The sequence below is a fragment of the Saccopteryx leptura genome, chromosome 9 (assembly GCF_036850995.1).
Source record: "Saccopteryx leptura isolate mSacLep1 chromosome 9, mSacLep1_pri_phased_curated, whole genome shotgun sequence".
Taxonomy (NCBI): Eukaryota; Metazoa; Chordata; class Mammalia; order Chiroptera; family Emballonuridae; genus Saccopteryx; species Saccopteryx leptura.
Window position 1 is genome coordinate 69,644,888 of NC_089511.1, and position 24,839 is coordinate 69,669,726.

The 24,839-nt window shown below is 38.6% G+C and overlaps 1 protein-coding gene across 3 annotated transcripts in view; it reads left to right on the forward strand.

Moving 5' to 3' along the window:
* Positions 1 to 24,839, forward strand: part of TET1 (tet methylcytosine dioxygenase 1) — a 169,359-nt gene that overhangs the window by 120,718 nt on the left and 23,802 nt on the right. For all 3 annotated transcript variants that reach the window (XM_066348947.1, XM_066348948.1, XM_066348949.1), the window contains 3 exons: positions 3,641 to 3,731; positions 4,257 to 4,350; positions 21,799 to 22,010. In XM_066348947.1, the coding sequence (XP_066205044.1) occupies positions 3,641 to 3,731; positions 4,257 to 4,350; positions 21,799 to 22,010 (397 nt within the window). The remainder of the gene's footprint in view (positions 1 to 3,640; positions 3,732 to 4,256; positions 4,351 to 21,798; positions 22,011 to 24,839) is intronic.

Genomic DNA, 24,839 nt, shown 5'->3' on the forward strand with positions numbered 1-24,839 from the left:
AAGTCAGCCAACTCGTGCAACAACGCGCCAACTAGTGGCAGATTCCCGAATCACGACTTGTATCTCGGAATTTTGCTTTGATCTCGAGCAAAAATACGGACCTAGTTGCAGCTTGTATCTTTAAAAATTCGTATGTTGGTCCGTTTGTATCTCAAAGTACCACTGTATATTATTATGACATTTTGTAACCACTATAGAAAAAAATAGTGAAGTATAGCAATCACTAGTTCTTGATTATCCAAAGTATATATATGCACCTGAAACCTGTATAATTTTGTTAACCAATGTCACCCAAATAAATTCAATGAGAAGGAAAGAAAGAAATAAAAAACAAAGTATACTTGATATTCTGAAATTAATCCTTCTGCCTCTATGCTCATCATTCAACACACAGTTTGTTAGCCAGGCATCAAGGTTTGCTCCTCTGAGAAGGATCCCACAATTTGGAAAGGTGTGACAGTATTTCTCAGGAGGATTGAAGTAGGAGAGTGACAGGTTTCGGGACAAGGACAGAGGAGTATAATAACGATAATGGCACCTTTTACAAATCTTTTATTGCAAGGCTGATAGTGTGCCATGCTCTTGATTTGTATTCATAACCTTACAAAGAAAAGGTTTATTATCCCCATTTCAGAAATGAGAAAACTGAGTCACAGAGATGTTTACAGTAGTAAATGAATAAGCTGGAATTCAGAGACAGGCAGTCCCATCTCCAGAGACTGTGTTTATAACCTTCTCCATCTGCTGCTTTAAAAATCTGAAGTAAAAGATTAAAAATGAAAAAAATGACAAAATCAGAAATAATGACAACCAAAAATTAATTATGATTTTCTTAATATCATTAGGAATGAAAAAAGATCTCTAGTTTATTTATTTTTTATTTTTCCTTCTGCATTCCTCCGAAACTGGAAACGGGGAGAGACAGGCAGACAGACTCTCGCATGCGCCCGACCGGGATCCACCGAGCACGCCCACCAGGGGCTTCGCTCTGCCCACCAGGGGGCGATGCTCTGCCCCTCTGGGGCGTCGCTCTGCCGCGACCAGAGCCACTCCAGCGCCTGGGGCAGAGGCCAAGGAGCCATCCCCAGCGCCCGGGCCATCCTTGCTCCAATGGAGCCTCCGCTGCGGGAGGGGAAGAAAGAGACAGAGAGGAAGGAGGGGGGGGGGGGGAGAAGCAAATGGGCGCCTCTCCTTTGTGCCCTGGCGGGGAATCGAACCCGGGTCCCGCGCACGCTAGGCCGACGCTCTACCGCTGAGCCAACCGGCCAGGGCCAAAAAGATCTCTAGTTTAAAATGCCATTAAAAATTCTGTACCTGAGCCAGTTTGATTATACTCTGCATAGTTTCAGCAGGATGATTGTCTAGTTTCAAGACCCTTTCCTTACACACAGTAACTAGTCACAGGAGTTTTGACAGCCAGGTGTTCAAGGTTTATTGAGTATCTGCAGTGGACATGGAATGATCTTATACAGTCACTTAGGTGTTTTCCTGTAATTATAACATGTGAGGTTATTGTGCTCATTCTATAGAAACAGGAATTTAAAGAAGAGAAACAAAAAAGCAGACTCACTCAGAAATCATCCTAAGTGGGACCATCATGTTTAAGGGTAAGGGATTTCCATGCTCTAGCAAAATAAGGGTAATGAACCTCTAGATCAGGGCTTCTCATATTTGCCATTATTGCCATTTTATTTTATTTTATTTTTTGGTATTTTTCTGAAGTTGGAAACGGGGAGGCAGTCAGACAGACAGACTCCCGCATGCGCCCGACCGGGATCCACCCGGCATGCCCACCAGGGGGTGATGCTCTGCCGCAACCAGAGCCATTCTAGCGCCTGAGGCAGAGGCCATAGAACCATCCCAGAGCCCGGGCCAACTTTGCTCCATGCTCCAATGGAGCCTAGGCTGCAGGAGGGGAAGAGAGAGATAGAGAGGAAGGAGAGGGGGAGGGGTGGAGAAGCAGATGGGTGCTTCTCCTGTGTGCCCTGGCCGGGAATCAAATCCCAGACTCCTGCACGCCAGGCCGATACTCTACCACTGAGCCAACCGGCCAGGGCACTATTGACATTTTAGATGGAATAATTCTTTGTTGTAGGGAGACTTACACAGTATAGACTGTTTAGTGGCATCCCTGGCCTCTACATACACACACATGGCCAGTTGTCAAAACCAAAAATATCAAATGTCCCCTCAGGAAAAGTCACACTGGTTAAGGACCACTGTTCTAGATCACCAGTAATAAGTTGAAATTTATCTAATATATCTTGCTTAAGAAGCCACAGAACTTACTACCAAGTTGTATTTGATACCCAATCAAAATGGTTCAATAATGACCTTTTGGTGAAGGTTGGTATGCCAGGACCAGAAATGCATTCCACATGATTCTAAGACCAAGTTAAAGATACTGTTTTCTAAGAATTATGTAATTCATATTCACCAAAATCCAAATGATATAGAAATATAATGCAAATATCTTAGTCTTATTCTCTAAAGATAAAACCTATTATATATATTCACATAGTTTTTCTATATGAATTAAGATTATCCTGATTTTTGCAGTTTGCTTTTTTACCTTAAGAATTCTTAGATTATTTTAGTATAATTGAGGCTAATACAAAATAATATTAAATGTAAAAACTGTAACTGAAAATATTAAAAATTTTAAAATGCTAAAAAATTTCTTAGATTTTTTCAGTGTTTGTAAATATTGTTTTAATAGCTTATTGTTTTTGATTATGTAAACATCTAATTTATTTAACATGTCACTTATTTACAGTTATGAGTATTTTACTTTTTTTGCTATTATAAATAATTATAATTAGGAACATTCTTGTGCACATTTTCATTATAACTACATAATTGTGCAAGTGTAGAACAGAATGAATTTTTAGCAGTGCAATTGTTGATATCAACTACTAGGATTCTGAGGCCATGCTTTTAAAATATATTGCTTTTGGATAAATTTTAATTGTGCGCCTCAGTTATTTTTTTTCTTTTTTCTCTTTTTTTGTGTGTGACAGAGACAGAGAGAGGGACAGATAGGGACAGACAGACAGGAAGGGAGATAAGAAGCATCAATTCTTCGTTGGGGCATCTTAGTTGTTCATTGATTGCTTCTCATATGTGCCTTGACCGGGGGGCTACAGCAGAGTAAGTGATCCCTTGCTGAAACCAGCGACCTTGGGCTTCAAGCCAGTGACCATGGGGTCATGTCTATGATCCCACACTCAATTCAGTAACCCCATGCTCAGGCTGGGGAGCCCTAGCTCAAGCTGGCAACCTCTGGCGAACCTTGGGCCTCCATGTCCTAGTCCGTTGCTTTATCCACTGCGCCACTGCCTGGTAAGGTGTGCACTTCAATTTTTAATAGATTTTTAAAAACAGGAGATAAAAGAATAAATATGACCCACATCTTAACATTTTTCCCCTTCTGATTCTCAGAGGAAGAATGAATTAGGAGCATAAAGGAACAAGTTAAATTCTAGAGCCTATTTCCCTGAACTTTAATTATTAAAGCCGATCAAAACCTTGTCAAGATTCATTGTTCTGAACTGGGGGGGAAAAAAAGTAAAAATAGCTTTTCTTTGCCCCTACGCAGTTCTCTAAAACTTTGGGTCTAATAATCTTATTCCTTCCACAGATCGAGTTACACAAAAAGAAAAAGGCCCATATTATACACACCTTGGGGCAGGACCAAGTGTTGCTGCTGTCAGGGAAATCATGGAGAATAGGTGAGGAAATATGCTTCCCTATTGAAGTCATTAATTATTGTGGACCAGGCTCAACGCACAGAAATGATCTCTGGGAACACCAAGCATGAGGTGAATGGAAAACCTTCAGGAGTGTGAGCTGGATGTTTCTTAGGGCCCAGGAAAAGAAGAGTTTCCTGGTGTCCTGGGATGAGTCATTGGGCAATCAGCAAGACACTCACAAAACAAGGCTTTCTTTGTTAAATTCAGAAATATTCCATTTTATACTATTGTATAATAATGGTAGAAATAGTGCAAATTACCTCTGTCAACACTATTCATAATCTTTTTGTCTGTCTTGTAGCCAGGACATTTTTTTAAGAGTGATCTTTGAAGATAAGTAAACAACTGGATAACAAAATATCTGTCTCCCAAAATAAATTTTTAACAATAGTAAATTATAAGGAGTATTTGATTTCTGTACTTCTATAAATCTATATCTTACGCATATTAAGATGTTAAAAATGTATACTGCATTATTTTCTTTTCACTGTGTTTTGTACTCAGGTATGGGCAAAAAGGAAAAGCAATAAGGATAGAAAAAGTAGTGTACACCGGGAAAGAAGGGAAAAGCTCTCATGGGTGTCCAGTCGCTAAGTGGGTAAGTATTTTGTATTTATACATTTTTTAAAATGGATTTTTCCACATATAAAATAATTTTTTATTTATACATACCTTATTTATAAAATTACTTTCCCATGAAATTATGGACTAGAAAAATATCCACTTCTATTATTCTCAGAGAAATGATAAGAAAGCTATATGTCTCAGCCATTTATGGTTTGTTTGTTTTTTTGTTTTTTACATGGACAGAGACAGTCAGATAGAGGGATAGATAGGGACAGGCAGGCAGGAATGGAGAGAGATGAAAAGCATCAATCATTAGTTTTTTTCGTTGCGACGTCTTAGTTGTTCATTGACTGCTTTCTCATATGTGCCTTGACCGTGGGCTTTCAGCAGACCAAGTAACCCCTTGCTCAAGCCAATGACCTTGGGTCCATGCTGATGAGCTTTTTGCTCAAGCCAGATGAGCCGGCGATCAAGCTGGCAACCTCAGGGCCTCAAACCTGGGTCTTTCCACATCCCAGGCCCACGCTCTATCCACTGCTCCACCACCCGGTCAGGCCATTTATGTTTTATGAACAAAAGGCTATATAGCCCTTCTTAATTGTTATCCAGTTATCTTCTTTATCTTCCCATTGTCACTTCTTTTAACCAATTTCTTAAGTACTTTTGGAAATCTATCAATGCATTTATAATTAGATAACATAAATAAGTGTACTAAGCCATACATACTACTTTATATGTTTTGTTTTTTTTTAGCAATAGAGAGAGAGAATAAGAGAGAGACGAGAAGCATCAATTCTTTGTTGCAGCACCTTAGTTGTTCACTGATTGCTTTCTCATGTGCCTTGAGGGAGGGGGCGCTCCAGCCGAACCAGTGACCCCTTGTTTAAGTTGGCGATCTCGGGGTTTCACACCTGGGCCCTCTGCTGCGCCACTGCCTGGTTAGGCTATATCTTACTTTTATCAGTTATTATATTTTGAAATTCTTTCCAATTTAGTTAGTATTCAAGGACTACTTTAATGAAGATCATATAATATTGAAAGCAAATCCAAAAATTTTACAACACATTCCCAATATTGTGCCTATGACTACTTTGAGTTTTGTGAAAATGAAGAGTTATAAGTAGTAAAAACTGGATTCAACTTCTTCAGGAAGATCTCAGTTGAAAAACGTGTCATGGCCTGACCTGTGGTGGCACAGTGGGATAGAGCTTCGACCTGGAACACTGGGGTCGCCGGTTAGAAGCCTTGGGCTTGCCTGGTCAGGGCACATATGGGAGTTGATGCTTCCTGCTCCTCCCCCTTCTCTCTCTCACTCCTCTCTCTCTAAAAAAAAATCAATAAATAAAATATTAAAAAAAAAAAAAAAAAACCCTGTCATGGCCAAATCTTTATTCCCAGTAGGTTATTCACATCCATAAGGATATTAAACAATTTATTTAGTTTTGGGGGGGTTTTTTAGGGTTTTTTTGCTTTGAGAGAGAAAGAGAAATATCAACTCGTTGTTCCACTTAGTTGTTTCATCTAGTTTTTGCAAACATTGGATACTTCCAGGTATCAGACCAGCAACCTCAGTGTGCTGGGACAATAATCTATGTGCTGAGCCACCTGGCCAGGGCCCAGTTGGAATTCTTGATCATAAAATCATTTGAGATCCTTGTGCTGTCATTTGTTCATGAAGATTATTACCCTGACCTGTGTTGGTGCAATGGATAGAGCATCAACCTGGAAAGCTGAGGTTAGCGGTTCAAAACTCTGGGCTTTCCTGATCAAAGCACATATGGGAGTTGATGTTTCATACTACTCCCCTCCCCTTTCTCTCTCTCTCTCTCTCTCTCTCTCTCTCAAAATGAAAAAAAAAATTTTTAAACGAAGATTATTATAATAGTGATAATAAGAAATAATAAAAGTGCCCTGGCCAGTTGGTTCAGTGGTAGAGCATTTGCCTGGTGTGCAGGAGTTCCGGGTTCGATTCCTGGCCAGGGCACACAGGAGAAGTGCCCATCTGTTTCTCCACCCCTCCCCCTCTCCTCTGTCTCTCTCTTCCCCTCCTGCAGCCAGGGCCCCATTGGAGCCAAGTTTGCCCGGGCGCTGAGGATGGCTCCATGGCCTCTGCCTCAGGTGCTAGAGTGGCTCTGGGTCGCGACAGAGCGACACCCCAGATGGGCAGAGCATCGCCCCCTGGTGGGCATGCCAGGTGGATCCCAGTCGGGCGCATGTGGGAGTCTATTTGACTGCCTCCCCGTTTCTGGGTTCGGAAAAATCCCCACCCCCCAAAAAAAGATAATAAAAATAACTACTACCTTGTATAACACATTAGGCACTATGTTAAGAACATAACATATCGCCTCCTAAGGCCTCACTGAGGGACTTTGTCTTGACTGTGGAAAGGGTAAAAGCCTTTTTTATACTCCTTTCAGAGAGGAGCATTAAATGCAAAATGGAGATAGGGTTTGAACCCAGGTAATCCTAAAATAAGTTTTATTTCTTAACTTGTTAAAAACTGGTTATTTGTGGGTTTTAAAATTAAATCACAATTGGAATGCTTGCCTTCAGTTTGTTACAATGTGGGTAGTTTTGGAAAAAGAAAGAACCAATTTAAGAATAAAATAAGTGAAGAAACTTAGCTGTGGAGGACTTGCTGTTGCCAGACTCTGGCCTGGCTCCCGGGGACCCCGATTTGAATCCAGTTCCACCAGCCGTCCCACCTTGTACATGGGAAGAAACTGCGCAGTCGCAGCAGCCATCACAAACCCTTTTTGAGACAAGGCTTGGTGACCAAAGTTCAGAGTTTTCTCTAATGACACAAAGGTTTGCTGGGTCATTGTGCCTTTCAAGAATGCTGTTCTACAAGTCTAAAACTTCCGTATAATTTTTGTGAGTGGTTGGGGTGGGGCTCAGGGATGTGGGCTATGAATTATTTCCTTATATCACTGATAGACTTTTTGGCCTACTATGCACTGATTTTCACACATTTCAACTCAGATATGAAAGGTAATTTGCCTTCTTAATTTCCACAAAACACTCAGACAAGTCATCCTCCACAAGTAAGGGTTTTGGTGAAGCTATATCTAAACAGTAGCTAAAGTGATTTTCTTTTTTAACCTTTTGAGTAGTGAGGTTTTTTTTATGCTCGCTCACCCCCTGCGAATGATTTTTTTTTTTTAAATCAAATTAGTTACAGTTAAAGTTTTATTTACTTATTTATTTTTATTTTTTATTTTCTCAGAGACAGAGAGAGGGATACATAAGGACAGACAGACAGGAACAGAGAGAGATGAGAAGCATCAACCATCAGTTTTTCGTTGCGACACTTTAGTTGTTCATTGATTGCTTTCTCATATGTGCCTTGACTGCGGGCCTTCAGCAGACTGAGTAACCCCTTGCTCAAGCCAGCGACCTTGGGCTCAAGCTGGTGAGCTTTTGCTCAAACCAGACAAGCCCGCGCTCAAGCTGGCGACCTCTGGGCCTCAAACCTGGATCCTCCGCATCTCAGTCCAAAGCTCTATCCACTGTTCTACCGCCTGGTTAGGCTAACTGATTGTGTTTTTAAAAGAGCATTCTAAAAAGTTAATTGATAAAATCTGTATTAGTTATCTATTGCCACTTAACAAATTACTCCAAAATTTAGTAGCTTTGTACTAGAAACATCTATTATCTCAGAAATTTTATGGGTCAGGAATTTGCGGGTAGCTTAGCAGGGTGTTGCTGGAAGATCTGTCAAGTACATAGTTCTAGTCCTTTGAAGATTTGACTGGGAACTGTGGATTGGGGTCTGGAGGGTCCACTTAGTCATTTGTGGGATCATTTAGTTACTTGATGACTGTTTGCTTGAGGCCTCACTTCCTGAAAAGACTTTTTAAAGTGCTTTCTCGTGTCGTGGCAATTTGGTTCCCCAAGAGTAAGTCATTGAAAAAATAAGATGGAGGTAGCTGCAATGTCTTTTGTGACATCAGACTTGGAAGTATCTACATAAAGTAAGCCCTATTTAATTCATGGGAGGGGTCTATGCAAGGGTGTACACATCAGGTGGTGGTGATCATTAGGGACATCCTACAGACTGGCTGTGTCTTCTTCACTAAATATCAACATGTTAAGGATGTTACATTTGCTTAGTAAAATATATCTATCTTGGCCCTATCCAATATATCTTCTACCTACTATATCTAATATATCTACCATTGCCCTGTCTACTCTAAAGCAAAAGGCATTGAATTTATGAAACTTCATTTACAAAATAATGCTATTAAGCATTATCATTGTTCATTATAGAGTATACCACCAGAAAAGTTCACAAAATATAAATATATGCTTTAACTATAATTATGAAATGAACACTCATGACACAACTACCCAGGTCAAAACTAGAAAAACACTGGATTCCCAGTAGACCCAGGAACGTTCTGTCCTGACATTTGTGGTAATAATTTTCTGACTTTCCTACCACTTATGTATTTTTCAACAGTACAGTTTTAGTTTGCTTTGTTCTTATGATTCTTGTTTTCACATAGTACCTTGCACATTTGTTGAATTAAGTGGCAGGTTTTCATTCTCAATATTTCACACTGAGTTGACATAAGTTCAATATCCAAATCTGTTCATTATTTCTGAATCCTTTACTTACTTATCCATTAAGTAACAAACAATAGCCTGACCAGAGAGTGGCACAGTGGATAGAGCATCGACCTGGGACACAGAGTACCCAAGTTCAAAACCCCAAGGTCGCCGTATAAAGCATGCACTCATGCAACTTGAGCATGGAATCATGGACATGACCCTATCGTCGCTGGCTTGATCTCAAAGGTCACTGGCTTGAGCAAGGGGTCACTGATTCAGCTAGAGCAGCCCTTGGTCAAGGCATGTATGGTAAACAATCAATGAACAACTGAAGTGTCTCAACTATGAGTTGCTGCTTTTCATCTCTTTCCCTTTCTCTCTGTTTCTTGCATGCTCTCTCTCTCTCTCTCTCTCTCTCTCTCTCTCTCTCTCTGTTTCTTACAATAAAAGAACAATTAAGGAGAGATACAGAGATAAACTTACATATGCACCCCAACCGCGATCCAACCAGCAGCATCATCTGTAACCACTGGCAACTGAGCTATTTTTAGCACCTGAGGTTCATGGAGCCATCCTCAGCTCCTAAGTGCTTGGAGCCAATGTACTTGAACCAATAAAGCCATGGCTGCATGAGAGGAAATGAGAAAAAAAGAAATAGAGAGGGTAAAGGGGAGAAGCAGATAGATGATCTCTCCTGTGTGCCTTGACTGGATTGAAATCTAGGACTTCCACACGCCAGGTTGACGCTCTTCCACTGAGCCAACCGGACAGGGCCAAAAGTATAGTCTTTTTTAATGTTTATTTTATTGATTATAAAGAGAGAAAGAGACAGGGACATCACTCTGTTCCCATATGTGACCTGACCAGGGATCAAACTGGCAGCCTCTGTGCTTCCAGTGATGCTAACCAACTGAGCTCTCTGGCCAGGGTGCAAAAGTATAGTCTTTTTTTTTTTTTTACACTGGCAGAGATAGACACGGACAGACAGACAGGAACGGAGAGAGATGAGAAGAATCAATCATTAGTTTCTCATTGCGCATTGCGACTTCTTAATTGTTCATTGATTGCTTTCTCATATGTGCCTTGACTGCGGGCCTTAGCAGACCAAGTAACCCCTTGCTGGAGCCAGCGACCTTGGGTCCAAGCTGGTGAGCTTTTTGCTCAAACCAGATGAGCCCGCGCTCAAGCTGGTGACCTTGGGGTCTCGAACCTGGATCCTTCCGCATCCCAGTCCGATGCTCTATTCACTGCACCACCTCCTGGTCAGGTCAAAAGTATAGTCTTGATGACAAAACCAAGAATTTTCTGTTTGTGAAAAAGAATAAATTGGATCTCAAATCATTATCTATCTTAGGGAAATCATGTTAATCAAACTTTACTTTGTGCAAACTTTCCAATTTATCTTATTTTAAATATTCATAATATGCATTGTTTGTTGCTGGAGCAATGCCCAGCACATAGTCTACACTCAGCATCTCTGTGCAGACTTACACATATTAATAGTGTTTGAATTCTTTTCTATTTTTATTGTGCTATACTTGTTTCCATTATTGAATGAGAGATTTATTATTTCTCTTCTTAAATGGTCACACACAAAAATCCTATTTATTTTTTTTAAACAGGGACAGAGAGAGTCAGAGAGAGGGATAGACAGAGATAGACAGACAAGAATGGAGAGAGATGAGAAGCATCAATCATCAGTTTTTTGTTGCGAGACCTTAGTTGTTCATTGATTGCTCTCTCATATGTGCCTTGACTGTGGGGCTACAGTAAACTGAGTAACCCCTTGCCCAAGCCAGCGACTTTGGGTCCAAGCTGGTGAGCTTTGCTCAAACCAGATGAACCCGCGCTTAAGCTGGCAACCATGGGGTCTCAAACCTGGGTCCTCCACATCCCAGTCCGATGCTCCATCCACTGCACCACCACCTAGTCAGGCTCCTTGCTCTCTTAAATCAATAAAATAATCATTTAAAAAGAAAAGAAGTAAATCATTTCTTTTTAAGGATGAAGATTATTTTAGTGTGTGTGTGTGTGTGTGTATGTAATCTTAACAGGTGAGTGTTATTTTTTTGCCATTGATTTGAGAAAGAGAAAGGAGGGAAAGGTGAGAGAGAGAGAGAGAGAGAGAGTAGCATCAACTCATTGCTCCACTTAGTTTTTCCATTTAGTTGTGCACTCATTGGTTGTTTCTCATATATGCCCTGATAGGGTGTCTAACTTGAGACCTTAGTACACTGGGCAAACTATCCACTGAATTACCTGGCTAGGGCTATGTTTTCTTTTTGTTTTGTTTTTTTGTATTTTATTGTTGTTGGCCACCATCCCTTTGTGTTGAAAATTTAACTCTACTTTGTCTTTCACATGATTATTGGTAAACTCAAAAGTGATTTCTTTCATATTATAGCCCGCATATGATATTACTGTTGCTCCTTGCTATGATTTTTAACCTAGTCCTTCTGTGGGACCCAGATCTTTTACACTCTTGATACAGAACCCTATTTACCTTGACATTTTTATTTTAATTTAATTTACTTATTTGTGACAGAGACCAAAAGAGGCACAAATAGGGACAGACAGGCAGGAAGGGAAAGAGATGAGAAGTATCAATTCCTCGTTGCTGCTCCTTAGTCTAATTAGTTCATTGCTCGCTTTCTCATATGTGCCTTGATGGGGATTGGAGGGGAGGCTATAGCATGAGAGAGTGACCCCTTGCTAAAGGCAGTGACCTTAGGCTCAAGCCAGCAACCCTGCGCTCTAGCTTGTAAACCCCCGCTCAAGCTGGATGAGCCTGTGCTCTAGGTGGTGACCGCGGGTTTCCAACCTGGTTCCTCCTCGGCTTAGTCTGTCGCTCTATCCACTATGCCACCGCCTGGTCAGGCTACCTTGGAATTTTTACAACTAAGATTGTTTTACAATTAGTCTTTTATTTGCTTTTTAAAAATGTTATGTGGTTTATATAATTATTGCATTTATGTTTTTATTTGATTTAACTTTAAATAAAAGTAAGTGGTAGGATCTGGCTGGTTAAGTAAGTTGTTTAGAGCGTCATCCGCATAGCAAGGGTTGCGAGTTTGATTCCTGGTCAGGACACTACAAGAATCAACCCGTGCACTCATAAATAAGTGAAACAATAAATTGATGTTTCTCTGTTTCTCTTTCTCTTCTTCCTGTCTTTCTAAACATCATTAATTAAATTTTTGTTTTAATTTTAAATAGTGATAAAATAAAAATAAGCTCAAAATGACAATATCTAAGCTAAATTTTAAAGTTCTATATTAAACTAAAATTAAAATTTTTAAATTTATTACTTTCCAAAAATATTGATATTTTCAAATGTATAAAAATTCATCAAATGTATAAATCCATTTAAAATTTATCTTCTGATATAATACTTAGTAATTTGGGGTTTACCCAAACTAAGAGTATATTAGAATTTCTAATAAAAAATGATGAACAACTGCTGACTAATGTTGCGCAGAAAAATAACACGGTCAGTATTGTAGTAAAACGGATTATTCTGTACCTTTTTAAATTTCCAGAAAGTTTGCCTAAACATCAAATTATTTTGGAGCAGAATCTATTAAAGCTTTCTGTTCCTCCTTCCATACTGAAATGGAATGTATATTTCACTATTCGTTGACATTATGATTTTTATATATATGTATATACACACTTAGGATTTTCTCATTTTTGGAAGTGAGAGAATTAGAATGCTGTTTAAATACCTTTATTTTCTGTTGCCCATATGAATATACTATGACTTTCGGTACCCTAAGAATATGAAAATATTTTTACCTACAGTTGCCTCCTTAGAAATTGCAAAGTAATCTTGTTTTTCAGAGCAGTCTTCTCACTCCACCTGTTTTTATATACTTAGTATTAAATGGCACTAAAACCCACTGAACTCCTAAAGGTTATTTATAATGTCCCAGGTTATCGCTGTTGATCCTGGTTTAAACCTGGCTTAAGAACTCGAGGGGAATTTAAATAGGTTTTCCCATCCAGAACATGTTATCACAGGTAGTTTAAAATATACTTTTTAGAGTTATTCATATATATACTGTTAAAGCAGAATAATTTGTAACCCAGGTTAAGGGGACTCCATCATAGAAATGCTATGAAATGTTTTCTTAATGCATCTTCTGTCTCCATCCCTTCTCTGAAAGTGCTATTTCAAGAGTCACCAATACCTTAACTGCCAAAGAATTTTCAGGGTCTTCGTAATCTTCCTTCAACAATTAAAAGTATCAGTATATACTCTCTCCTGGGAAGCTCATTCTTTGATTGTCTCCAGTAACACAGCATTCCTTCATCATGCCTGTGCTCTTCAGTCACAATTCTATAATGTGCTCCTGCCTGACCAGGCGGTGGTGCAGTGGAAAGAGCATTGGACTAGGTTGTGGAGTACCTAGGATCGAGATCCTGAGGTTGCCAGCTTGAACGTGGGCTCATTTGGTTTGAGCAAGGCTTTTGCCCAAGGTCACTGGCTTGAGCAAGCAAGGGAAACTCTAGTCAAGCCTATGACTGCTTACTCAAGCCAGCAACCTTTGGGCTCAAACCAGGAACCATGGGGTCATATCTGTGATACCACACCGAAGCCGACAACCTCACGGTCAAGGCGGATGAGCTCACGCTCAAGCCAGCAACCTTGGGAGTTTTGAACCTGGGACTTCAGCATCCTAGGTAAATGTTCTATCCAATGCATCACCACTAGTTAGGCTCCATTTAATATTTTTAGACTATACTTGGCCACAGGTAATTGAACCTGGAAAACAAATATGTGGATTAGATTGGGAGAGTTACTACTGTATTCCCTCCAACAATACTACAATAGAAAACTACATGGTTAATATTTCCTCATTAGTGCTTTTTTTTTTTTTTTTACAGAGACAGAAAGTGAGTCAGAGAGAGGGATAGACAGGGACAGACAGACAGGAATGGAGAAAGATGAGAAGCATCAGTCATTAGTTTTTCATTGCACATTGCAACACCTTAGTTGTTCATTGATTGCTTTCTCATACGTGCCTTGACCGCGGGCCTTCAGCAGACCGAGTAACCCCTTGCTGGAGCCAGTGACCTTGGGTTCAAGCTGGTGAGCTTTTGCTCAAACCAGATGAGCCCATGCTCAAGCTGGAGACCTCGGGGTCTCGAACCTGGGTCCTCTGCATCCCAGTCCGAAGCTCTATCCATTGCGCCACCGCCTGGTCAGGCAGTGCTAATTTTTTCAATTTGCATTTGTATCATTTCACTTACATTGTTATTTTATTCGCTTCCCAGATACTTATAATTAGACAAAATGACATCTTCCTAATCTTGTTAGTATTTTGGTGTTGACCACTAATTGCTTTGTCTAATTTCATCCACTTACTAATTAACATTAATTTACTTAAGATGTTGTCTGAACCTTAATTACATTGAATATTCATTGTTACACAGATTTAGGTTCACTGAAAAAGAGATATTTTCTTTTACAAAAAGTTCCTCTTGTTCATCCTCAGGTTATGTAAAGGCTTCCTCTTTCCTCTTCTTGCATCATTTCTGATAGAGGTCTGTTCTTCAAATCACAGGCTGGTACTTTTCATCGAGACATCTGCCTGGAGCTTGTCTCTTGAGCTATGTGTGATCCCACTGATCGTGTCTCTCTCCTGGAGCTTATCTTCCATTACTGAGGGTCATGAATTCCAAGCTTGTATTGTGAATAAAATATTTAACGTCTTGAAACTTTGGCCACCACTGCAGAAATATTTTATTAATTAATTAATTATTATTTTTTTTTATTTAGTGACAGGGACAGTAGACTAAAGAGATGAGAGGCATCAGTTTGTAGTTGTGTCACTTTAGTTGTTCATTAATTGCTTCTCATATGTGCCTTGACTGTGCTGTCAGGATAGGATACTCCAGCCAAACCAGTAACCCCTCGCTGAAACCAGTGATCTTGGAGTTTCAAACCTGGGACTTCAGCTTCCCAAGTCTATGCTCTGTCCATTGCACTACCACTGGTCAGGCAGAAATAGTTTTTAATTTTTTATTTTTAAAAAATATTTTTAAAGTTTTTATTTTGAAATAATTTCAGACTTAATCAAAAGTTGCAGGAATAGTGCAGATATTTATTTATTTATTTATTTATTTATTTAAGCAAGAGAGAGATAGGTTCACAAAGGCAGGACTGGAGAGAGTTAAGAAACATCAGTTCTTTTTTGTGGCACCTTAGTTGTTCATTGATTCCTTTCTTATATGTGCCTTGACAGGGGTGGGGGGGCTCCCACCGAGCCAGTTTCCCCTTGCTCAAGCAAGCTACAATGTGGTCATGTCTATGACCCCAGGTTCAAGCCAGTGACCCCGCACTCAAGTTGGCAACCTCAGGGTTTTGAACTTGGGTCTTCTGTGTCCTAGGCTGACTCTCTCTCCACTGTGTCACCGCCTGACACCTCTTGATCACGCAGTACAGACAATTTCTAATATTCTTCATTGACATTTTCCATATATACTGTAACTGATTACCACATTTGCTTTGCTATATCTTTCTCTTTCTTTCTCTCTTCTTTTCCCATCCTCTATTTATTCTGACTATTCTAATAATAGTAAACATATTGCCCTTAACCCCTGAATACATTGATTTATTTTATAAAACAAGGACATTACATAACCACAATACGTTGTCTTTCATAACTAATTATGATTATTAAAATCTTAACGTCAGGACAATTATCAATCCTAATACAATATTATCTAATCTTTATGTTTTATGTCCAATAATATCCTATATGGAAGGTAAAACAAATTTTTGTCCTGACTCAGAATCAAATCCAGTATCACTATTCTACATTTTTTTGTTGTTTATCACAGTTATAAAATTCAAACTTTACAGTGAAATACATTGTCATGATATGCCTTAAAGACTTGTCATTCAGTGAACAAAGTTTAGGTAGTCAATTATGTTTTCTTTCTCAGTTGGATCATCTTGATTAATGGAAGTGTCATTTGCTAACACTGATGGGTTCTTAGGCTTTTTTTTTTTTTTTTTTGTATTTGATTGATACATACCTCATTTTAAGGTTCATTGTAACTCAAAACTTGTTTTATTCCAAGCCTGTAGAACAGTTATTACCTATGAATTTTAGAAGTTATCTTCTGCATAGAATAAAAGACTTTTGTATAGACAGATATATTGTTACTCTTCAAATTGGAGCTATTCTAAAACTTTATTCTTTAATTATCAGCTACTTATCAAAGTTAAGAGTATAAGATCTTCATTTCTGGCCTAACCTATGGTGATGCAGTGGATAAAGCAATGACTTGGAATGCTCAGGTCGCCAGTTTGAAACCCTGGGCTTACCTGGTCAAGGCACATGACATGTGGGAGTTGATGCTTCCTGCTCTTACCCACCCCCCTTTCTTTCTCTAAAAGGAATAATTTTTTTTTACAAATCTTCATTTCTCTTTGTAGCCATATTTTTTCTCCTGATGTTTGTTTCTGCTCTTTATGTCTCTAAAAATTGACAGGAGGGAGATAATATTAGACACCCCAATGATATGTACTGAGAACTCTCTTACTCAAATAATTTTTAAGATAAGAGTGAACAGAGCAGATGCAGGATTTCAACATAATGCGGAAGTGCAGAAATATTAAAAGTGATAGCAATGCAATGGGTTTTTTTTGTATTTTTCTGAAGCTGGAAACAGGGAGAGACAGACAGACAGACTTCTGCATGTGCCCGACCGGGATCCACCCGGCACGCCCACCAGGGGGCGACGCTCTGCTCACCAGGGGGCGATGCTCTGCTGCGACCAGAGCCACTCCAGCGCCTGGGGCAGAGGCCAAAGAGCCATCCCCAGCGCCCGGGCCATCCTTGCTCCAATGGAGCCTCACTGCAGGAGGGGAAGAGAGAGACAGGGAGGAAAGAGAGGGGGAGGGGGGGAGAAGCAGATGGGCGCTTTTCCTGTGTGCCCTGGCCGGGAATTGAACCCAGGACTTCTGCACGCCAGGCCAACGCTCTACCACTGAGCCAACCGTGCAATGGATTTTTAATTTGAAATTTTAATCAGAAAGTGTAGTTTAGTAGTTTTATGTATATTCACATTATTTTCAAAGAGATCTCCAGAACATTCTTCTTGCCAATATGAAACTATAACTTTTATATAATCCCTCATTTTTCATTATCCCAGCCCCTGGTAACTACCATTCCCCTTTCTGTTTCTATGATTTTGATTACTTTATACAACTCGTAGAAGTGAGTCATACAATATTTGTCTTTTTGTGACTGACTTACTTCACTGAACATATGTCCTCAAGGTTCATCCATGTTGTAACATGTAACAGGATTTTCTTTTTAATTCTGAATAATATTCCACTTGTATATACAGGTAAACCTATTTTCTATATCTAGTCACCTATGAATGACATTTGGGTTGTTTCCACCTTTCGGCATTTGTGATTATTATTGAGGCTATGAACATGGCTATGCAGATATCTGTTCAATACCCTCCTTTTGCCTGACCAGTGGTTGTGTAGTGGATAAAGTACCAACCTGGGATGCTGAGGTCCCAGGTTTGAATCCCCAAAGTCACCGGCTCAAGAACAGGCTCAACTGGTTTAAGAGCAGGCTCTCCAGCTTAAGCATGGGGTAACTGCTTTAGTGTAGGATCATAAACATGATTCCATAGTCACTGGTTTAAGCCCCTGGATTAAGGCATGTAGGAGAAGCAATTAGTAACAACTAACATGATGCAACTACGAGTTGGTGCTTGTCTCTTTCCCTTACTCTATCAAAAAAAAACAACAAAAAAAAACACAAGAAAAAAGAAACCCTGCATTTAAATCTTTTGGATGTACACTCAGATGTTTATTTTTAAATTTTTAACAACTTTCCCAGTTTCTGTAGTGGTTGCTCCATTTTATTATCCCACCGATATATGTAGTGCTTTTAAATTGTTTTTACTTTTCTAGACGATTAATAATGTTGATCATATTTCCATATGCTCACTATCTGTTTGGATATTCTCTTGTTTTGAACCTATTCTATTGTGTTTTTATTACTCATTTGGAGAAATTTCTTATACATTTTGGGTAAGAATATTTTAACAATTATATATATTGTAAATATTTTTCCCTACTATATTGCTTGTTTGCCTTAATCTCTTGCTGATTAATGTTTTTAATGAATAGAAGTTCTTAATTTTAATATCTACTGGTTTTCAACTTTTTACACCTGGGTACTGGTGAAAGTAGTAGAATTATTTTGGGTATTGCTAACGCGGAAATCATCCTGAGAATAAGCGAATTCAACCAAAATCATTGGGTATATAATCTTCATACAACATCAGGTTGGTTAACACTTTCACAGACCAGCATGAAAATTCTGGCGGACTTGTTTGCGGACCATCCATTGTAATACACTGATATAACCCAATTTAACGTTTTCTGTTATAATTATTAAAGCTGGTCATGTATTTTTAAATATTTTGCCTGCTCCAAGGTCAAGAATATGCTTTCTTCTAAAAACTTATTGTTTTATCTTTCATCTTGAAATCTACAATATAATTCAAGTTACTCACATAAAGTTAGTGGTTTCAAGATTCATTTCTTTCCCATATGGGTATCTACACAGTACCATTTATTGAAAAAACTGCATTGTTAACTTTATCACAAGTCATGTGATCATTTTTGTACAGATTTCCTGACTTTTTTTATTCCATTACTCTCTTTCTCACGTTTTATTGATTTTAGAGAGAGAAAGGAAAGGAAGAGAGAGTGGGGAGAGAGGGAAAAACATTTGTTTTCCTGCTTATGATTCATTCATTGGTAGACTATTGTATGTATCCTGACCCATGATCGAGCCTACAACTTTGGTATATAACAGGGGTCCCCAAACTTTTTACACAAGGGGCTAGTTCACTGTCCCTCAGACCGTTGGAGGGCCGGACTATAAAAAAAAACTATGAACAAATCCCTATGCACACTGCACATCTTTTTTTTTTTTTAATTTTTTTATTTTTTTGTATTTTTCTGAAGCTGGAAACGGGGAGAGACAGTCAGACAGACTCCCGCATGCGCCCGACCGGTATCCACCCAGCACGCCCACCAGGGGCGACGCTCTGCCCACCAGGGGCGATGCTCTCTAGCGCCTGGGGCAGAGGCCAAGGAGCCATCCCCAGCGCCCGGGCCATCTTTGCTCTAACGGAGCCTTGGCTGCGGGAGGGGAAGAGAGAGACAGAGAGGAAGGTGGGGGGGTATGGAGAAGCAAATGGGCGCTTCTCCTATGTGCCCTGGCCGGGAATCGGACCCGGGTCCCCCACACGCCAGGCTTACGCTCTACCGCTGAGCCAACCGGCCAGGGCCTGAACTTATCTTATTATTATTTTTTTTTTTTATTCATTTTAGAGAGGAGAGGGAGAGACAGAGAGAGAGAAGGGGGGGAGGAGCTGGAAACATCAACTCCCATATGTGCCTTGACCAGGCAAGCCCAGGGTTTCGAACCGGCGACTCAGCATTTCCAGTTTGACACATTATCCACTGCACCACCATAGGTCAGGCTGCACATATCTTATTTTAAAGTAAAAAAACAAAACAGGAACAAATCCAATATTTAAAATAAAGAACAAGTAAATTTAAATCAACAAACTGACCAGTATTTCAATGAGAACTATGCTCCTCACTGACCACCAATGAAAGAGGTGCCCCTTCCGGAAGTGCGGCGGGGGCCGGATAAATGGCCTTAGGGGGCCGCAGTTTGGGGACCCCTGGTATATAAGGACAACTCTCTAACCAACTGAGCTCTCCAGCCAAGGCTCCATTAATCTCTTTATCTCCCATTGCACCGATTTGAAACTCAATTATTATTGCTTTAGAATAGATCTTGGTATCTGGTTAATTGTTTTCTCCATCTTTTTCATTTTTTTGACTCTTTGTTCTTTGCATTTATATAGAAACAAGTTTCTTGATTTTCACCAAAATTAAAACACACTCATAGGATTTTGATTGGGAATGCATCAAATCTAGAAATCAATTTTGGCAGTTTGACATCATAATAATGATTATTCCGTGAACATGGTATCTCTGTTCATTTAATTAGGTTTTCTTTCATCTCTTTCAGTAATTTACTTATATTTTTCAGAGGTCTTTTACAGGTGTATTACTCAGGTTAAACTGCTATGAAAAAAAGTGCAACAACAAAAATTTATCACAGTTGTGAGGCTTTCTTTACTTTGTGTCTTCACATGGGTAAAGTGGCTAGGAAACTCTATAAAATTTCCTTTTAAATATTTTTTTTATTGATTGACTTTAGCCAGAAAGAGAGAGGGAGAGAGAAGAACATGGAGCTGTTCTTGCACATGCCCTGACAGGTACCTAACTGGTATCCCCTGTGCTTCATGACATGCTCCAACCAACCGAGTCATCCAGCCAGGGCTATAAGGTCTCTTTTTATAAGAACATTAATCCCACTCTTGAAAGCTTTCTATCTATGACCTAATCACTTCCCAAAAGTCCCATCTCTTAATATAATCAGATTGAAATTTAGTATTTGATATGTAAATTTTGGGTAGACAGGAATATCCATGTTATAGTAATACTTAGGCAAATTATTAAACTTAGATCTGAATTTAGAGACTCAAATATGCTTAACTTTCTATTGTTCTCTAAAGAAAATTTGAAAAAATTCTTGCAGAAGCACAAATACCATTAATAAATAACATTTTAGCATTTTCCATATAAAGAATGGATCACTATAAATTTGTTGTAGTCTTGACAATTTGAAAATTATTTGGTATACGTTTGTTTGATACAATATATATTATTTTGTATTTAAGCTTTTAAGAAAGCAAATGTATTCTTATTTGGCTGTAAAGGACATATAGAAAAAATTTTAATATAAATAATTGTGTTTAGGGGGAAGGTCCTAAAACCAACTCTACTCAAGGGATGCCTTGGTAGCAATGATTGTTAACCATCTGGAGTGACAGAACAAAGTGATATTGGGTAACTAACATCTTAAGAAGTTTCATCTCAAGTTTATGTAATATTATTATAGCAACAAAAATGGAATATTATGCTATTGGTTGCTCCATTTTGGTCCCAGGGGTGGGCAGTTTTACCAGTTACTGATTATATACTGATTGATGTGGTCAGTCTCTGCTTTGTAAATTTGTAATACATGGGAGGGAGCTTTAGAGAGAGTTGGATGATATTATGTTGTGCCAACATTTTTATGTAATCTCTTTTGAGAACATTAGGACCACTGAGCAGTATTTTAGATACTTTTGAAGCCTTTTTAGCATCTTATACTTATGGTTTAATGTAACTTAAATGGAGTCATAATTGATGTGTTTTACATTCATCATGTGAGGTAGACACTTTAATCTTAAAATGAGTTTTATAAATCCCAGTGATGGCGTGGAAAAAAAATCACAGGAATTACAGGAACATTGCTTTTTAATATTTATTTTATTTAGTAAACCATGCGCTCAAGGAAAAGATCTATAACTTTCCTCAGATGCTAAATTCGATCGCTCAAGTTTAATTTTTAATGGTGGAAGTCTGTTTTTTTTTACCTAGGTAGATTTGTCCTGGTGTGACATTTGTGTAAGACCAGTTAGTTAGGCTCTTTTCCGTAGAATCCAGTTACCTCTTTTTTGAAACTATATCAACAGTGAAATAAACACAGACCACTTTGGTTTTTTACAAATAACAACCACATACCAGAGATTTCTTTTCTGCCTGTTGTTAGTCAAGTAACCTGGTATACTTTGTGATGAGCTTTGTGGAGAAAGCTAATTTGACAGCTGAAGGCCCTATAGGCTTCAACCCTTTGAGAAATAGTAATTTAAAAAAATACAATGCAATATTACAGAGTTTTAAAAGCAATATACATTGTACTTGACTTTAGGTTTCTTTTTTTCCATAAATGAATGCATTCTGCTTCTGCAGGTTTTAAGAAGGAGCAGCGATGAAGAGAAAGTTCTTTGTTTGGTTCGGGAGCGTCCAGGCCACCACTGTCAAACAGCTGTGATCGTGGTGCTCATCATGGTATGGGATGGCATTCCTCTTCCCATGGCAGACAGATTGTATACGGAGCTTACCGAAAACCTAAAGTCATACAATGGTCATCCCACAGACCGAAGATGCACTCTCAATGAAAAGTAATCATACCTGTTTTGTACTGTTTTGACATTCAGACCTCTTTTATGTAATGATAAATTGTTAATTACCAACTATATATATGGGAGGACAAGATTCTAAATATTGTGCAACTAAAAAGAATGAATATTTTAAAAATTTTTAAAAATATTTATTAATTTTCATAAGAGAGATGGGGGTGTAAGGAGAGAGGGAGATAGAGGCAGGAACATCAATCTGTTCCTGTATGTGCCTTGACGGGGGATCAAACTTGGCAACCTTTGTACCTTGGGATGACGCTCTTAACTAACTGAGCTCTCTAGCCAGGCAGAATGACCAGTTCTTTAAAGAAAGACTCAATCTCATAGTTAAGATCATTTTAGGATAAGTCTCCACTGGAATATTCTTTCATTGCTTCTTTCTTTGATACTTGATCCCACTCATCCCAACAATTTGGAGCAGAATACTTTTTTTTCTACAGTTTTGCCAATAAATATGTTATCAAGCTTATTTGCCCATTTAATAGGTGATAAATAACATCAGTTTACTTTGGATTTTTCATTTTTCATATCATTTGTGGAAGAATTTTTTCTTATACTTAAGAGCTAATTGCATTTTTTTTTTTTTTTTTTTTGGTCAACTTGATAATTATTTCAGCCCATATTTATAATGGATTTCTCCCTTTACAGAAATCTACTTTTACATATTGGGACTATAAACACTTTGTGATATGACTTCTCAATGCTTTTGACAGTTTGCTACTTGTCTCTTTGCTTTTGCTCTGTCATCTTTTTCTTTTGTTTGCTTTAATTTATTGATTTTAGTGAGATAGGAAGGGAGAGAGAAGAATATCAATATGTTCCTGTATTTTTGCTGACCAAGGATTGAACCAGCAACCTCTGTGCTTCAGGTTAATGCTCTAACCAACTGAGCCATCTGGCCAGGGCCAGATTTCTTAAATTATAGAGACTTTATATTTTAATATTTGGTAGGGCTAGCTTGCCATTCTTACTCTTTTTCATGGCTTTATTTGTTATTCTTATTCTTTTGTCTGTGCTTCTAAATAAACTTTAAAATCACTTGTGTACTTTTAAGATAAATCTAATATTTTTCATGGAATGGCATTAAATTATAATAAATGAACATCTTTATGATATTGAATCTTCTAATCCCATAACATGGCTTATTTTTCTTTCATTTGTTGAAGTTCACTTGTATGTCCTTCATTGTTTTATGTAGTTTTCCTCAAAGAGGTCTCTCTTTTTTGTTTTCTAAGAAACGTCATTTTATAAAATACAACAGAAATATACAGTTGTCCCTCACCATATCATGGCTCACTTTTCACAGTCTTAATGAATGGCGGATTTTAAAATTGTATTGCGGATTTTTTGCTATATCACGGGATTTTGTGGTATATAGGTATTTTTATATACTTATTATTTTAATTATTTTTGCTGCCAAATAACTGGGAAAGGTTTATAAAAGTGTGGAGAAGGTTTATATAGACTTACAATATATATAAATGATAAAATAAATATAAGGTTGCTACTTTGCGGATTTTCGCCTGTCGCAGGGTGGGTGGTGGTGTTCTGGAATCTAACCCCCGCGGTAGATGAGGGACCAGTGTATATTGTTCCCTCTAATCCACACCGAATTAATGTGTACTCCTCCCAGAGGAGGTATATCCCTTATGACTTACTTTTTTTCAATGGCAACAAGTATGTGTACATCATTTTTAATGTCTATTTTGTTATGTAGATGCAGAATAATAACTTTTTGTGTGAGTGTGTGTGTGAGAGAGAGACAAAGGCAGAGATAATGACAGATCAGGAAAGACAGACAGGAAGGGAGACAGATGAGAAGCATCAACTCATCTTTGTTGTTCATTGATTGCTTTCTTACATGTGCCTTCACCTGAGGAACCAGTGACCCCTTGCTCAAGCCAGCGACCTTGGGTCTCAAGCCAGCAACGAATGGGCATAAGCCAGCAACCATGGGATCATGTCTATGATCCTACGCTCAAACCTGATGAGCCTGAGCCTGCGCTCAAGCCAGCGACCTCGGGTTCTTGAACTTGGGTCCTCTGCATCCCAGGCTGATCATTGCTCTATCCACTGTGCTACTGCCTGGTCAGGCAATAATCACTTCTTATATGAAGACATTACTCTAATCTGACCAGGTTATGGCATAGTGAATAGAGATTTAGTACTGGGACTGTGAGGACCCAGGTTTGAAATCCCAAAGTTGCCGGCTTAAGCACGGCACCAGCTTGTGCATGGGATCATAGACATGACCCCATGGTTCCTGGCTTAAGCAAAGGATCACTGGCTGGGCTGGAGCAACACCCTCCACCCCCCAGCAAGGCATGTATGAGAAAGTAATCAATGAACAACTAAAGTGATGCAACTATGAGTTGATACTTCTTGCTCCCCCCACCTCTTCTCTCTCTGTAAATGAATAAATAAAATCTTTAAAATAAAATAAAATAAAAATAGATAAAATGATCTAATCTACAATTTAATCTCAGTTCTTTGTCTTTCATCACATTGACATTCTTAAAGGGAATCAGCTTAATTTTGTAGATTGTTGCTCAGTCTTGGTTTGTTTGATTGTTCCTGCTCGAATAAATTCAGTTCAGGAATTATTGTCAGGAATACTATATTCAGTCCATAATAATAGGAACTATAAGTCAATTTGTCCTATTTCAGTGGTCTTGACTGTTTAAGATATTCTGCAAAAGCTCCTTTAGGACTTATAACCTTTCTCATTTTCTATGTGGTTAATTTTTAATTAACTGTCAGTAGTACAACTGTATTTTTCTGTTTCCCGTGTATTATTTAAATGACATAAGT